This window comes from Cetorhinus maximus, chromosome 8, assembly GCF_964194155.1.
Source record: "Cetorhinus maximus chromosome 8, sCetMax3.hap1.1, whole genome shotgun sequence".
Lineage (NCBI taxonomy): Eukaryota > Metazoa > Chordata > Chondrichthyes > Lamniformes > Cetorhinidae > Cetorhinus > Cetorhinus maximus.
In genome coordinates this window covers 129,962,006-129,977,785 of record NC_135886.1, presented here as the reverse complement: position 1 = coordinate 129,977,785, position 15,780 = coordinate 129,962,006, and the positions used below count along the sequence as shown (strand labels likewise).

The 15,780-nt window shown below is 45.0% G+C and overlaps 1 protein-coding gene across 2 annotated transcripts in view; it reads left to right on the top strand.

Annotated features, from left to right (window-relative positions):
* Nucleotides 1-15,103, top strand: part of atp1b4 (ATPase Na+/K+ transporting subunit beta 4) — a 74,920-nt gene extending 59,817 nt beyond the window's left edge. For both annotated transcript variants that reach the window (XM_078547634.1, XM_078547633.1), the window contains 2 exons: nt 3,987-4,076; nt 14,507-15,103. In XM_078547634.1, coding sequence (XP_078403760.1) covers nt 3,987-4,076; nt 14,507-14,668 — 252 coding nt within the window. In that variant the 3' untranslated portion in view covers nt 14,669-15,103. The remainder of the gene's footprint in view (nt 1-3,986; nt 4,077-14,506) is intronic.
* Nucleotides 15,104-15,780: the final 677 nt, after the last annotated feature.

Here is a 15,780-nt window from a genome sequence, read left to right as displayed (position 1 = left end):
CTGGTTAGCACTTGGATAAATGATGCTTAAAAATATTAGACATAGTACTGTTGTAATTATTAATCTGGTGGGTTATCCAAATAGTGGTATCAATTAATGTTGAATTGGGAAGAAATTCATCTGTGAATCTCAGTTTTGTAGGAACTAGATGGAAACTGGCAAACCCTTTCCAAATAGGCCCCTTGTACCCAGCAGAGATAAAGGATTTTTAGCTCAATAGTTTAGATCTGGTTTTATCCAAGGTCTCAATAGACAGTGCACTAATCAACTACAACAGCTGTTGCCATTACGTATCTACTACATTTGATAACATATAAAGTTGCATCAACTTAGGTTTAAGTTATGATATGGGCCGGTCGGTCGGGAGTGGGTGCAGAGCCAATCGCCACCCGTGATCAGCTGCGCGCCGCCATTTTACTTGGGTGGGCCAATCAAGGCCCGCCCAGCATGATGGGCGCTTGGTAGCGCTCAGCGCTACCTGTGCAGGCGGGGAGAGGAGGGAGAGTCGGGGCCTGCACTCTTTCTCGATGCATACGCGTGAAAGAGCGCAGAAATCTCCCTGAGGCATGGAGTTGCCTCAGGGAGATTAAGTTCAGTGTTTGAGATGGAAAAAATAAAAAAATAAAATTATCCAGACATGTCCCCTCATGTGACAGTATCACTTGAGCTCGGACATGTTTATGAATTTTCATAAATTTTTTTATTTAATTAATAAACCCTTCATGAAACCTCATCCCGTCTGTGGATGAGGTTTCATGAAAAATGCAAAGGCCGCCTGGGCTCTTCGCCTGCCCCCCCGCCAACCTTAAGGTTGGATGGGCAGCCCTGACAATTGCTTTAATTAGTTCATTAATGGCCTTAACAGGCTTTTGACAGTTTGGCGGGCGCGCAGCCGACTCCAGTGCACACCCACCGAACGAAAGATCAGAGTAACGTGCGGTGACGTCGGAACGCACGCCCGACATCACCGCGTGTCATTTTACGCGTTGGCATGCGGGGCCTGCCCCCACACACTGAACAGAAAATGCTGGCCACAGTGAATGTAAATGCAGCACATGTACATAATGTGCTTCAAGTAACAAAGATTTGTGGAATCACAGCATAAACCTTTGAATGTGTTTCTCTATAACTGGATTAATCGTTTGAACCATTACTACGGTGCCCATTAGTGAAAAGACTGGACCTAGAGTCATTATAGTACAGAAGGAGGCCATTTGGCCCATCAAGTCCATAAGATTACACTTAAAATAGTCAACTAACCCAAAAAAAAAACACTGGGAGAACTTGCAAAGAGTTCATTTGTTTCCCACATGTAAATCTCTTCCCAATCAGGAATAGATAGTGGCCAATTTCCCTGACTATCTGTAAAGAAAAAATGGTTAACATTTTAAATATAGACCCTTTTCATCACTAACAAGCTCTCAGTCTTGTTTAAATATTGTACTTTTATCTATTTTTCTAAACAACTGACAACCTCAGGTTTCAAAACGCCAGGCTTGTGAAAGGGTTCTAGGTACCATGTCTTGGCAGGCAAAACACATGTTGCTATTTTTAAATGAATGTACTGTTTTGAGGAAAACCTTTTTTTCAACATCTTCCTCAACTGGGAGAATTCCAGGCAATGTTGAATATTTTGATATATGGCCCGTTGACATGCTGTAGCTGGGTCCCAGCCTGTTGAGAGCTTCATAAATCTTACATGTTGTGCTTTGTTTCTTCTTTTGTTGCTTTAATTGAACAAAACAATATGGGCTTTATTTACAGTCTTGCATTTGTTCTGAGGGATTAGCTAATGTAATAACTTAGCACACTGTCCTTATGCTCCGGAAACTGGGTTTGAATGCAGCACAAGCTAATTGGACAAAAACTTCCTCTTTCGATGTCCTGACATTGTTTTATGAGATGTTAGTTTGGGCAGACTCAACTCAGTGCCAGGTTGGCATGGCCCAATCACACAGAAGCCCACACCTCGTGAATGAAAAAAAGAACTGTCCAAAAGAGATGACAAATAGTCAATCTAACTAGGAAGTGGCATAGAAAAATTCTGACCTGTGCAGTTGTGGGTGATCTAAGGTTGGGTTTAAGGCACATTACTAAGGGTATCTTGAAGAAAAGACTTACACTGAACTTGGTTGTTCCATGTCTGACTGGGAATGCACAGTGGTAAAGTGCCCAAAATGGAGAAGTATTCAAATTTACAACACTTTATTGAATTTGATAAATGCCCAAGAAAGCTCTTTTCTCCCCCCCGCATTGAAGGATGGACTAGATGGGTCTCCCCCATCGGTTGAGGGAGAAATTCAACTGTTGAGGGTTGAATCTCAACTTTGAGATCGCTGTACTAGTGCACCACTCCTAGTGAAGCTTTGAGAACTTCCTCATGAGTTGGAAAATTCTACACTGCAGTCCTCAGGAACAAGCTACTCTCTCAAGTATAAGCAACTTGCCAATGTGCAAGTGACAGCTGTACATTTCTGCCTCCATTGACCTGAAAATTCCATGGGGGTTCACCATCCTAGTGTCTTGGTGTAGCTCTGTCAGGTGACAGGTGGAAACAGCCATTTTAGCTGGTTCTCCGTAGGTTCTGCTGAAGTTACGGCAGCAAACTGGGGAAAACCATCTGCATTTGCGAGGCCATTAGCTCTCATGCTTCACTTTTTTTTTGTCTCTTTTAATGCCTCTTCTCATGTGTGCAGGGTGACTGGGGTAGACTGGTAAACGCTTCCCAAACTACTGACCTCATCTATCCTAGAGGTGTACCTTATTCCTCAGTAGGAACATTCTTTCCAGTTAGGGGTTCAACTAATAGACAAATGAAATTAATTGATGTACTTTAAAAAAAATCTAGCCTTCAAGTGGTAAGTAGCTGTTGACACATTTTTCTGTGAAGGTTGTTTGAGTAATTTAACTCCCCGCCATCTGAAAGCTAACATTCACAAAATTGCTGTCCTTCTAGGTGGTTAATTTCAAAAGATACTCATCACTTATCAATCTCAAATTGCAATCCATTTCAAGCAAAAATTAGATAGAAACTAAAAAGCCCCAATATTACAAGCCAAACGCTGAAACTTATTAGGGTTCTACTTATTCTTTCCGCAATGTGTAGGATGTATAACTTCTATATACAATAGAAATGTCTTACATCATCAAACCAGAAGCAAATACATCCATCCAGCAATCTGGTGAGGACTGGAGAAACTGTTGAAAGTAGTGGAACATAGGAACAGAGTAGGTCATCCAAAAACAAGAACACAATAAGTAGGAACAGGAGTAGACCATATGGCCCCTCAAGCCTGCTCCGCCATTCAATATGATCATGGCTGATCTTGGGCTTCAACAACACTTCCCTGCCCGCTCCTCATATCCCTTGATTCCCTGAGACACCAAAAGTCTGTCCATCCCAGCTTTAAATGTATTCAGTGAGGAAGAATCCACAATCTTCTGGGGCAGAGGATTCCAAAGATTCACAATCCTTTGAGTGAAGTAATTTCCCCTCATCTCTGTCCTAAATGATCGACCTCTTATTCTGATGCTGTGCCCCATGTTTTAGATTCCCTGGCTAGTAGAAATAGGCTCTCAGCGTCTACCCTGTCAAGCCCCTTCAGAATCTTGTACGTATCAACGAGATCACCTCTCATTCTTCTAAACTCGAGAGAAAATAGACCCAATTTGCCATTAGACCCATTCAGCCCCTCAAACCTATTCAATTAGATCATGGCTGATCTGTATTGTAGTGTAGTTTAAACATCAATTGAGAAAGATAATAGGACTCCTAGTTTGTAATTCTTCAAAGACTCCAGTGTTCCCAACTATTAGAGAACATAATGCTTCTAGTCCATGGTACTTCTTTATTTAATGATGACTACTATATTTTGTCTACACTAGACTCTCAGCAAAGAAAGTCTTCTCTGTTCTTAATGTAGCCTTGAGAATACTGCTAAAATAACACTACTAAAATAATATAAGTATCCTTTTGCTTCTTTCAGAAAGAAAAGAACAATGCTATAATTCACTTCTACCCAAATAACGGAACCTTTGATCTCATGTACTTTCCTTATTATGGAAAGCTGACACATGTAAGTGGGTATAAATCCTTTTAATTCAGCAGCTAATTTTCAATGTTCTTTTGTTTTTTTTTTGAAATGAGAGATTTATTATAATATTTACTGCTATATTGGTTTTCCTTCGTTCACCCAATGTTAACATTCCAGGCTTTGACAAAGAATGACATAACATGTTAGCCTTTATTATGAAGGCATTGGAGTATAAGAGTAAATAAGTCTTAATGTAATTATGCAGGGCCTTAGTGAGGCCACGAATGGACTATTGTACAGTTTTGGTCTCTTTACCAAAGGAAAGGTATACTAGCATTTGGGGCAGTGTGCCAAAAATTCACTAAATTGATTCCTGGGATGAGGGGTTATCCTATGAGGAAAGATTGAGTAGAATGTGGGTTAACAGAGTGAAAATTTATCTAATTGAAACATAAGATTCTTTGAGTGCTTTGATAGGCCTGAGAGGCTGTTTCCCCTGGCTGGAGAGTCTAATACTATAGGTTACAGTGTCAGAATAAGGGGACATCCATAGGGAGAAATCTCTTCACCCAAACGGTTATGAATCTTTGGGATTCTGCACTTTAGGGAGCTGTGGATGTTTAGTTGTTGAGTATATTCAAGACAGAGGTTGATTGATTTTTGCATATTCAGGAATCAAGGGATATGGAATTAGCGTGGAAAAGTGAAGTTGAGGTAGAAGATCATCCATCCATCCTATTGAAAAGGATCGAATGACCTGCTCTTATTATAATACTCTAATGTAATATCTCTTAATTACTTTGTTACTGACAGGAGGAGATGGAGAAGGGTGATCAACCAGCATTGTGGCAACCCCAAATAAAATGGGAGGAGCCAAAAGAAGAAGACTGACAGCAAAGTATTATAGATCCAGATTAGTTATATGATTGCATTTTCACAATGATTACCTCATGAAACAATAAGGGTGAAAGAGATTGCTTACAACTCCTATTCATTCTACCCATTCACAGGCAGAATAATAGATATTATTTCAAAAATGAAGATCATTGTGGAAATAACTTGTAACATTGGGTGGAATTTTCCCAGAATTGCACTAAGTGCGGTAGTGGGCAGGTAAAATGGAGTCCTACCCGCCGATGAAAATGGTGGGTTTTCACGCCTTATCTTCCCGAGCCCGCCTCATTATATATTCAAGCCCATGAAAACGCCTTTTCCATGGCGGGTGGGCTCTCATTCGCCCGCTCGCCATCACCCTGCTTTTGCATCACGCTGGCCGCCATCTTTAAAAGTCAGCTGCCAGCAAAGCGCTCATCACCAGCTCACCATCGCTGCCCGGGAGACATGGCCTATAAAGGAAAAAAGACTGCAGCCCCCCCGCTTCAACAACGAGTCCCTGGAGCGACTGCTGGATGCCGTGGAGGTCCGCTGGGATGTGCTCTACCCCCGTTCTGGCTGCAGGATGGGCAGCAATGTCACCAACCCGGCTTGGGGGGCGGTGGCAGCGGTGGTCAGTGCAAATGCCCTGCAGAGGAGGACAGCCACTCAATGCCGCAAAAGGATGAATGATCTCCTCCGTTCCGCCAGGGTAAGTCACTCTTTTCATCACCCCCAACTCACACACTCACAAACCCATCCCACACCCACAGGGCACTCACTCACTGCCAGTGCAAGGGACATCACCCATTCACTCTTTCACACTCACTGTCATTGTCCTCACACCGTCCATGGGACCACTCACCACCCACACAGGCCAGGCATACTTATCACCTGGCCCGGCAGGCGTCCTGATACACTCTCCCCATCTCTATCCATGCAGGACAAACTGACTCACAACAGGAGGGAAAGGTTGCAGACAGGTGGAGGGATGCCGGAAATCAAAGTTTGACAGAATTCGAAAACAGAGCCATCCAGCTGGCCGGCGATGACCGGGACCAGTCCTGTGCTGATGGTGAGGTCGGCACTGCTCTACCAAGAGAGGATCCAGTGGTGCAACATCCATCAGACAACCATGCCATGAGTGATGTATCCTCTCCCACAGGCCACTGCCATGCACTAATTATCTCCACTTGCTTTCACAGGCACATCTGCCAAACAACCATCAGAGTCCATGACCCAGGGCCTCCAATCAAGCTCCGAAGATACCTCTGAAGAGGAATCTGAAGGCAACGTCCCTTAAGTCCATCACAGCGCTCACCCACACCCTCCACCAGCGCAGGGACACACACCTCGGTGGCACCTAGGTTTAGAGTAGCCTCGGGATCACAATCTGGTGAGCACATTGCATTTTCTGATCCACAGCAGGTGGAGGCAGTGACTTCCCAGGACCCCAGCCTGCGGAGGACTGCTGGAGGCCAGAACGTTGCTGAGTCTGAGTCAGATAATGAGCCTCTGGACTCGGTCATGTCACAGTTGCTGGAACTGCAAAGGCAAGCTCGGGAACATCAGGAAGGGATGTCCACTGCAGTCCTCAGGTTGCAAGGCGTGATGGAGGAATCCATGCGTCTTCAGGCTGAGGTGATAGCGCCAGCATTGCAACGTACCAAGATCAACACTGGCAGGATGGCGGCCGCAATGGAGACCTTGGTCCAGGACATCGGTCCTGCACTGCTGCGCAGGCTTAACTCCATCGCTGATGCCATAGTTGGCCTCCAATGCGAGAGGGGTGCTGCGCAGTTCGATCTCTACCCCTTCCACTCACGGAGTCAGCCAGGGACCCTTGGGCACCCATAGGGAGGAGGATCAGCAGGTGCACATTTGGGGCCAACCACCCAGGAGTGACCGGCCCATCTGACTCCCCTCTTCCTGTCACCTCCGCAGCTCCAGCTTCACAGGCCGAGGAGGGGGCCACTGCCACATAGCAGGACACCGAAAGCAGGCCAGGGCCCTCCAAGTCTTGGCCCTCCAGGAGACGCCCGCCAAAGTCATCACAGACAGGGCGACACAGTCAGCAGGCGGCCTCCACCTCCGCTGTGGATCTCCAGGGACACCAAGATGTAGTGGCAGGGTTAGGAAAGTTAGGTAAAAGTAGTTGCACAGCCTGGGCACGGGGGTTGATCACATACTATTCACTATTGTCAATAAACTCCTGAGAATGTCTCCCTGCCCACGGCTCCTTGTTCTGATGAGGGGTGTTCTTGTCACCCAGATGTGAAACCTTTCTGCACAAAATAAAAGGCAGGTGTCTCAGTCCAGGGCCTCTTCTCTGTGCGATCTTCAGTCCACAGTGATGGTCCAGCCTCACACTCCCTGGAACATTACTGATGCCTGCACCTCGGCAGTGCTGGTCATTGCTGCCAGAATGTAGTGGGCAGGCGCCACAGAGTTCTCTCATATTCTCTGTGCGTTCTCAGCACTTTTAAGGTGGGTCTGGCCCCCATCACACCAGCATCTGCGACCAGTGATGCTGTGCACCAGCTCCTGAAGGGCTGAGGTGCTGAAGGCAGACACAGCATCAGATGCATCTAAAGTTTCATGGCTGCGTCTCTGATCATGGAGCACAAGCGAGCTGCCCTCGGCCAGGCAGGAGTCAAACATTCTCAGAGGCTATGTGAAGATCTATGGAGTGTCCTCACTGCATGCCATCATCATCCTCCTGCGATCGAGTGACTATTAGGGCCTCCACTGTATCTCCATGACAGGAGCATTCTCACAGAGGGTATTGGTGCTGCCATAAGCCAGACTGGAATCAAACATTCACCACTGCGATGTGAGGATCTATGGGGACACCTCACTGCATGACATCATCATCCTCCTCAAATCTGGCAGCTCTGAGGGCCTCCCTAATGCGCCTGCCTCATCTACCCAGTGCGAGAGCCTCATCCCCGTCGTCATCACTACCGAGGACCCCCTCGCCCTCATCCCCGTCTTCTTCCTCCTCATCGGAGGAGACGTGCAGCTCCTCCATCTCCTCCTCAGCCAGCTCCTCACCTGTTGCAGCGCCAGGTTGTAAAGGGTGCAGCAGACGATGATGATGCGTGACACCCTCTGTGGACTGTATTGCAGGGCTCCACCAGACCGGTCCAGGCACCAGAACTGCACCTTCAGCATCCCAATGGTCTGCTCCACCAAAGTGTGAGTTGCAGCATAAGCCTCATTATAGCGCCACTCTGCTGTGGCCTGAGGCTGCTGCACGGGTGTCATCAGCCACGGCCTCTGCGGGTAGCCCTTGTCCATGAGGAGCCAACCCTGCAGCCTCTGTGGACCCTGGAAAACTTCAGGGAGCTGTGAGTGACTCAGGATGTAGGCATCGTGCACAATCCCTGGAAACCATGCGCACACTTGCGAAATGTGTTTCTGGTGGTCGCACACAAGCTGCACATTCAGTGAGTGGAAGCCCTTATGGTTGATGAAGTCCACTGAGTGTGGTGATGGAGACCTGAGCACCACATGGGTGCAGTCAATCGCACCCTGCACCTGTGGGGATCCCGAGATCAGGGTGAATCCAATGGCCCTTGCATCCTGGCTGTCCCGGTCCCAGGCGAAATGCACAAAGTCGTGTGCCATGGAAACGATGGCACTTGTGACCTCATGGATGTATTTGTGGGTGGCGGATTGTGAAATTCCACAGGGGTCATTGGAGCCCTGAAAGGAGCCACTGGCATAGAAATTGAGCACCACAGTCACTTTCACAGCCACTGGCAGTGGATGCCCTCCATGTCCCCTTGGCTCCAAGTCTTGCAGTAAGTGACAGATGTGAGCCACCAGGTCCCTAGACATGCGCAGTCGGCAGTGACACTGGTTCTCAGTCATCAGCAGGAATGGCAGGAAGTGTCTTTAGACCCTGGGTGTCGCTAGGTGCTGACCAGCCACGACTCGCTGTCGCTCCTGGGCAGTGTGTGCGGGAGCCCCTGCTGCCCCTTCATGAGGTTGCTGCACTTGCCTTTACACAGCCAGGAGCCTCAGTCACTCTCTCCTCCGTCTTCTACAGTCTCTGTCGGCCATCAGGCACACAGCTAGGTCACCATGATCCTGATGTGGTCCTCCTGCAGCATGAAAGAGAGAGAGAGAGAGAGATGTGGTTATCATGGCTGTATTTAGCACCATTCCTGGCCCGGTGTGACCACCCCTTAATCTTCCCGGAGAGTGCTGGATGGCCAGAGATGAGTGCGCTGCATGGCTGCCCTGTCAACCTGTGACATGGGGGATACTGGTCCAAACCGGGATGCTGGGATTGCAAGGGGCTGTGAGCACCTCCGGCAGTGACTGCTCCAGGGCCAGCGTTGGCGAGGAGATTGTACAACGTGTGCAGTCCAACTGCTCCGCGGTCCAATAAAGTGGTGGCGGATTCGAAGTCTGAGCCGGGGTGGTGGTGGGGGCAGTGCAATGGTGGAGGGGAAGGTATGGAGCACTTGGTGGCCCTTTGGTGCCTCTGCGATGTTTGCATGGATGGGCAGGCTAGGAGCCTGACCCCAATCATATCACTGTGGCTGCGCCTGATCTGTCTTAGTTGCGGAGGAATGGTCAGTTTATACAGGCATCCCTAACGCGTGGCCACTTCCCTCACTTACCCTGCCCCCCACCTCGATTGCCTGGGCGCGGGATGCAGCGCCAGTGCAGCGCTTCCCCCCCCGCCTCAGCAGTCACCTCTGAGGCTGGCCAGTACTTACCCCCAGACACCCCCCCACCCCTCAGCAGTTGCCTGCGGGGCCAGGCATCAGTTTCCCCCTCCCCCCGGCGCCCCTGAGGCCTGTAAACAATGGGCAAGCAATGGAGAACGCTGCTGTTCACTCACCTCAGTACCCCCAAAGTGAAGGCCGCCAAGTGCACGTTGTCTGCGTGCTGTTGTGAAACACGTCGACGTGCTTTCCCGCTGACGTGGATGGACGATACGGCAGGGTTCCAAGAGCCTGGCGGGATGGCCTTTTAATTATATGCTAATGTATTACAATTAGCTCCCCGCTGACCGATGGTGGGAAACGCGGCCCACTGTCAGCGGGCTGAGTGGAAGATCACGACCTGCCTTCACACCGTTGTGAAGAGGGTCCCGCCATATTTTCCGCACGCACCACCTTTCACGCCCTCCGCCAGTGAGCTCGGAAAATTTCTGCAGATGGCAATTCATATAGATCTTATAGTGTATATAATTTTTAAATCCAGTAAACAGGAAATGGTTAATATTAATGGGAGTAAATAGGGAGAAACTGTTCCCATTAGTGGAAGAGACAAGAACCAGGGGGCACCAATTTGAAGTGATTGACAAAAGAACCAGAGGCAACGTGGGAAAAACTTTTCTACGCAGCGAGTGGTCAGGATCTGGAATGCACTGCCTGAGAATGTAATGGAGGTAGATTCAGTGGCGGCTTTCAAAAGAGAATTGGATAATTAATCTGAAAAGTTTTGCAGGGCTATGGGGAAACAGCGGAGGTGGGACTAGCTGAGCTGCTCTTGTAGAAAACCAGCTTGGACGTGCTGGGCCGAATGGTCTCCTGTGTTGCAACCATTCAATGCTTCTATGAAGAAAATACCCTGATGAATGAATGACTTGGTATTAGTTTATGCATGTAATCCATTACTGGTGTTTCAAACCAGTGTCCAACAATATCGACTGGTAGTAAAACTGAAGATTCCTCATTGTCGAATAGCACTTTTGACTCGATTTAGAGTTGATGCTGAGACTATTGCAATCTGTAAACCTGTCAAAACTTAAATAAAATGGACAATTATTTTTCATACTGTTTTCTTACTGTATGTAAATCATAGAAGTGAAGATGAACAGAAATGAATGATATGCTGCTTATACTTTAACATTTGGAATTAGAAAGGTGAAAGTCTTTAAAGTGGAAATCTCATTACTCAAATCACATGATACTAATGAGGAGGTTGGATCTATGTTCCATGATCAGTTTCATGTAACTGACCTGGAGATTATACATTATGCAACTTTATATCAAAATTATCACTAACTTTGTTCTCCTGCGCTTTCCCATTAATCCAAAATCTAATGGTCACACAAGTGCCAGGCAATGACCACCTCCAACAGGAGAGAATCTAATCATCTCCCCTTAACATTCAAAGATGTTACCATCATACAATTCCCCACCATCCATATCCTGGGGATTATCATTAACCAGAAACTTAACTGGATCAGCTGCATGAATACTGTGGCTGCAAGAGCAGGTCAGAGGCTGGAAATTCTGCAGGAAGTAACTCACTACCAGACTCCTCAAAGCCTGTCCACCATCAACAAGGCACAAGTCAGCAGCGTGATGGCATATTCCCCCTGGGGCCTCAACTATTTACAATCTATATCAATGACTTGGATGAAGGGACTGAACATACGGTAGCTAAATTTGCCGATGACACTGAGATAGGTAGGAATGTAAAGTTGTCAAGAGGAGATAAAGAGTCTACAAAGCAATATAGATAGGCTAAGTGAGTAGGCAAAAAAATTGGCTGATGTATTTTTATGATATGGCAGGTGGTATTTGCCAGGCCGGCCAAATCCACAAAGGAAACTTGACCACGCTATCACAATGATTTTGCAATTTGTATTTATTACGAGAAGGCTGGTCAGAAGTAATGAGTCCACTACCACCTTTAGAGATGTTAAAGATTAAATTAAAAAATCTATTAACAGAAGAAGAAAAAAAACACACACACGATTACAGTTACACAGTTATAACAGTTCCCAAAATTTCTACTTAACCAGGCTTCCAACTACACACACCCTTTACGGCAACAGTCCAAATAGTTTCCAAATTTATAAAGTCATCCAACAATATTATCACAAGCACCCACTGGGCAATGGAATTTCAAAAGCTTTTAACACAAATTTAGTAACTGGAACAGCAAACTTCTGCAGGGTGGCCAGAGGCTTTATCCCCAAGTCTGTTTCACACAGATAACTTTCAAGATCTCACACGGCCACACCCCCCACACAGCCTTTCACCCTTCTTTTAGTATATTTTATCCCTTTTGATTTGTAAATCCCATTGTTTCCACTTGTCTTTAGAAGTTACTTTTCCCAGAATATAACAATCTTGCATGGTATTATTATGGCCAGCACTTTTGGGGAAAAATCAATGTAATAACCTTGCCTTATTTATCTTGCCAGTTGTAAACATTTTCCATGTCCCTTTGAAAATCAAACACTTCTCCACTTATTTAAAAATGCAAATTTCATTCACACCATATCTATTGACCTCACTCTAGCTTTATCAATCTCCATTTCAAATGCCTGTTTTACACCTTGCTTCTTTGAAACTTGCAGTCCAACCATCTCTAGTTTAATTAAATTAGCCATACACACAGAAACACACACACACATATACATATACATAAGCCTGCTTTAAAACATCCCCCAATAATATTTGGAAAAATATGATAGTTCCTCGACAGTATAATGTGGGAAATTGTGAACTTGTCCCCATTGGTAGGAAGAATAGAAAAGCAATATGCTATTTAAATGGAGGGAGATTGCAGAACTCAGTGGTACAGAGTGAGTCCTGGTGCATGAATCACAAAAAGTTAGTATGCTCGTACAGCAAGTGATTAGGAAGGCAAATGGAATGTTGTTGTTTATTGCAAGGCAAATAGAATTTAAAAGTAGGGAAGTTTTACTGCAATTGTACAGGGCCTTGGTGAGACTACATCTGGAATACTGTGTACAGTTTTGGTCTCCTTATTTGAAAATGGATATAATTGCATTTGAAGCAATTTATACAAGGTTCCCTTGACTCATTCCTGGGATGAAGGACTTAGTTTAAGAAAGGTTGAATAGGTTGGGCCTATATCCATAAGACATAGGAGCAGAAGTAGACCATTTGGCCCATCGAGTCCGCTCCACCATCCAATGAGATCATGGATCTGTTAATCCTTAACTCCATTTTCTTGCCTTTTCCCCATGCCCCTTGATTCCTTTACTGATTAAAAATCTGTCTATCTCAGCCTTGAATCTATTTAACGACCCAGGCCTCTACAGCCCTCTGCGGTAGAGAATTCCGCAGATTCACTACCCTCTGAGAGAAGAAATTCCTCCTTATCTCTGTCTTAAGTGGACAACTCCTTACTCTGAGATTATGCCCTCTGGTCCTAGAGTCTCCCACAAGGGGTAACACCCTTTCAGCATCTATCCTGTCAAGCCCCCTAAGAATCTTATATGTTTCAATAAGTTCACCTCTCATTCTTCTAAACTCCAATGAGTACAGGCCCAAACTACTCAACCTCTCCTCATAAGAAAATCCCTCCATACCTGAGATTAACCTAGCGAACCTTCTCTGGACTGCCTCCAATGCCAGTATATCTTTCCTTAGATACAGGGACCAAAACTGTTCACAGTATTCTAGGTGTGGTCTAACTAGTGCCTTGTATAGTTTTAGCAAGGCTTCCCTATTTCTATACTCCATTCCCTTTGAAATAAAGGCCAACATTCCATTTGCCTTAGCCATTGGAGTTTAGATGAATGAGACGGCATCTTATTGAAAAATACAAGATTCTGAGGGGACCTCATAGGGTGGATACTGGGAGGATGTTTCCTTTTGTAGGGGAGAATATAACTAGGGGACACAGTTTAAAAATAAGAGGTCTCTCTTTTAAGACAGATGAGAAAAAAAAAATTCTCTCTGAGGGCCTTTGGTCTGTGGAATTCTCTTCCTCAGGAAACAGCGGAGATGGGGGTCATTGAATTTATTCAAGGCTTAGTTAAGTAGATTTTTGACAGGCAAGTGTGTCAAGGGTTATGGGGGATAGACAGGAAAGTGGAGTTGAGACCACAAGCAGATCAGCCATCATCTTATTGAATGGCGGAGCAGGCCTGAAGGGCTGAATAGCCTACTCCTGCTCCTAAGTCCTATGTTCCATTTTCCTGGTGGAGTGAACCCTAACAACAACTAAGAAGCTGAATACCGTTCAGGGCAAAGCAGTCTGCTTGATTGACATCCTACCCATTCATTCTGCCCGCCACTAACTGCAGTGTGCACCAGCTATATGGTTCTCGACAGCACCCCTCAAACCCACAACCTCTATCACCCAGAAGGACAAGGGCAGCAGGTGCATGGGGACACCATCGCCTGTAAGTTCTCCTCCAAGCCACACACCATCCTGACCTGGAAATATGTCGTCATTCCTTCATAACTGATGAGTAAAAATCCTGGAACTTCCTACCTAATAGCACCATTGGTGTACCTACAGAACGTGGACTGCAGCAGTGTAAGAAAGTGGCTCACCAGCACCCTCTCAAGGGCAATTAGGGATGGGCAATAAATACTGGCCTTGCCAGCAACATTTGCATCCCATGAATGAACAAAAGAAAAGTACAAGGTAACATATACATTTATATGGTTAGTGACAGAATCAGATTTTAATTTTTTTTTTTACATTCACCACCTTTGATGAAAGCATTTGAATATATTTTCTGATTTTCTTACTAATCCTATGTTATTGGCAAGAGGGATGATTAGAATGTAACATGTCAAAGTCAGATCTTGAATTTTTAAGAGGGAAACATTAATGATTTTTGTCTTTAATAACTCTAGGTGAATTATTCAATCCCACTGGTGGCCATGCAATATGAAAATATGGAGAAGAACAGTGAAGTCAGCATTCAATGTAAAGTAAATGGGCCTGGCATAAAAAATGACATCTTTCACGACCGATTTTCTGGCAGGATTCCGTTCACACTTAATATACAAGAATAATATGAAATGAGGGTTCCTTTGTGAAAAATATATACAATGGTACAATACCTAGCGACTTGGTTTCTCTACCAGGAAAATTGATTAATAGCATGACAGTAAAGTACAAAATTTAACAGGTTAACCCTCCCCCTCTTGTTACTGAGTAATTTGAAGGTAAAAATCAGGCTTTGTTTGACTTTGGTTTTGGTGCATATCACTAATAAAACATATTTCTGTGAAGTTTCCATTATATCAAATCATTATAATGAAAACAAATAATTGCCAAATTATTAAGTGTTAAGCGTGCAGTTGTTAAAATTTGGTTGAAATTATTATGGTTTTACTCCACTTCAATTTCTCAGAAATTCAATAATTAAACGATGTCTTAATTTTTTTTTTGCCAGAAATGTCTATATTCTGCATGGAGAGGGGAATAAGAGTTTTATATTGAAATGAGTCATTTTACAAATGTTTGTGTAATGCTAACATTGTGAACTACATAAAAGACATCAGTGTTTCACTAGACACAATACCAAAATTATTATTTGGCCAACACTATGTAAGAAAACCAGGACTGGGTAAATTGCTTTGGTGTCTCAAACTGTGCAAAACTGAAAGTCTCATACAACAAATGGCTGAGGTAACATTAAATAATTTAAAGGAATTCTTTCTTTATGAACCCAATATCATGGCTTTATTAAGAACACAGGAACACAAGAATTAGGAGCAGCACTAGGCCATTCGGCCCCTCAAGCCTGCTCTGCAATTCGATAAGTTGATCTGACTGTGGCCTCAATTCCATTTTTCTGCCTGCCCCCCATAACTCTTGACTCCTTTGTCGATTGGATTTAGAAATGGTTGAATTTCTCGTTGATCAGTCAGTAAAAGTAATCATGTGATACACAGCAGTATCCTACTGTCTATTCCTAAACACCGCAACACCCCTTTTGGCAAAAACAAAACGGAAGATCGAGACAAAACATGTTGAAGCGCTGTATTCGCTAGTATATCGCAGCACATACTTTGGAAAGTGCTCCAAATGCCAGGTCCAAGAGGACAGGGATAAGTTACACAGCCTACCCCCTTGTGGTCTATTGTATTATTTCAGCTCTTGCTATTTTACAGACTCCTAA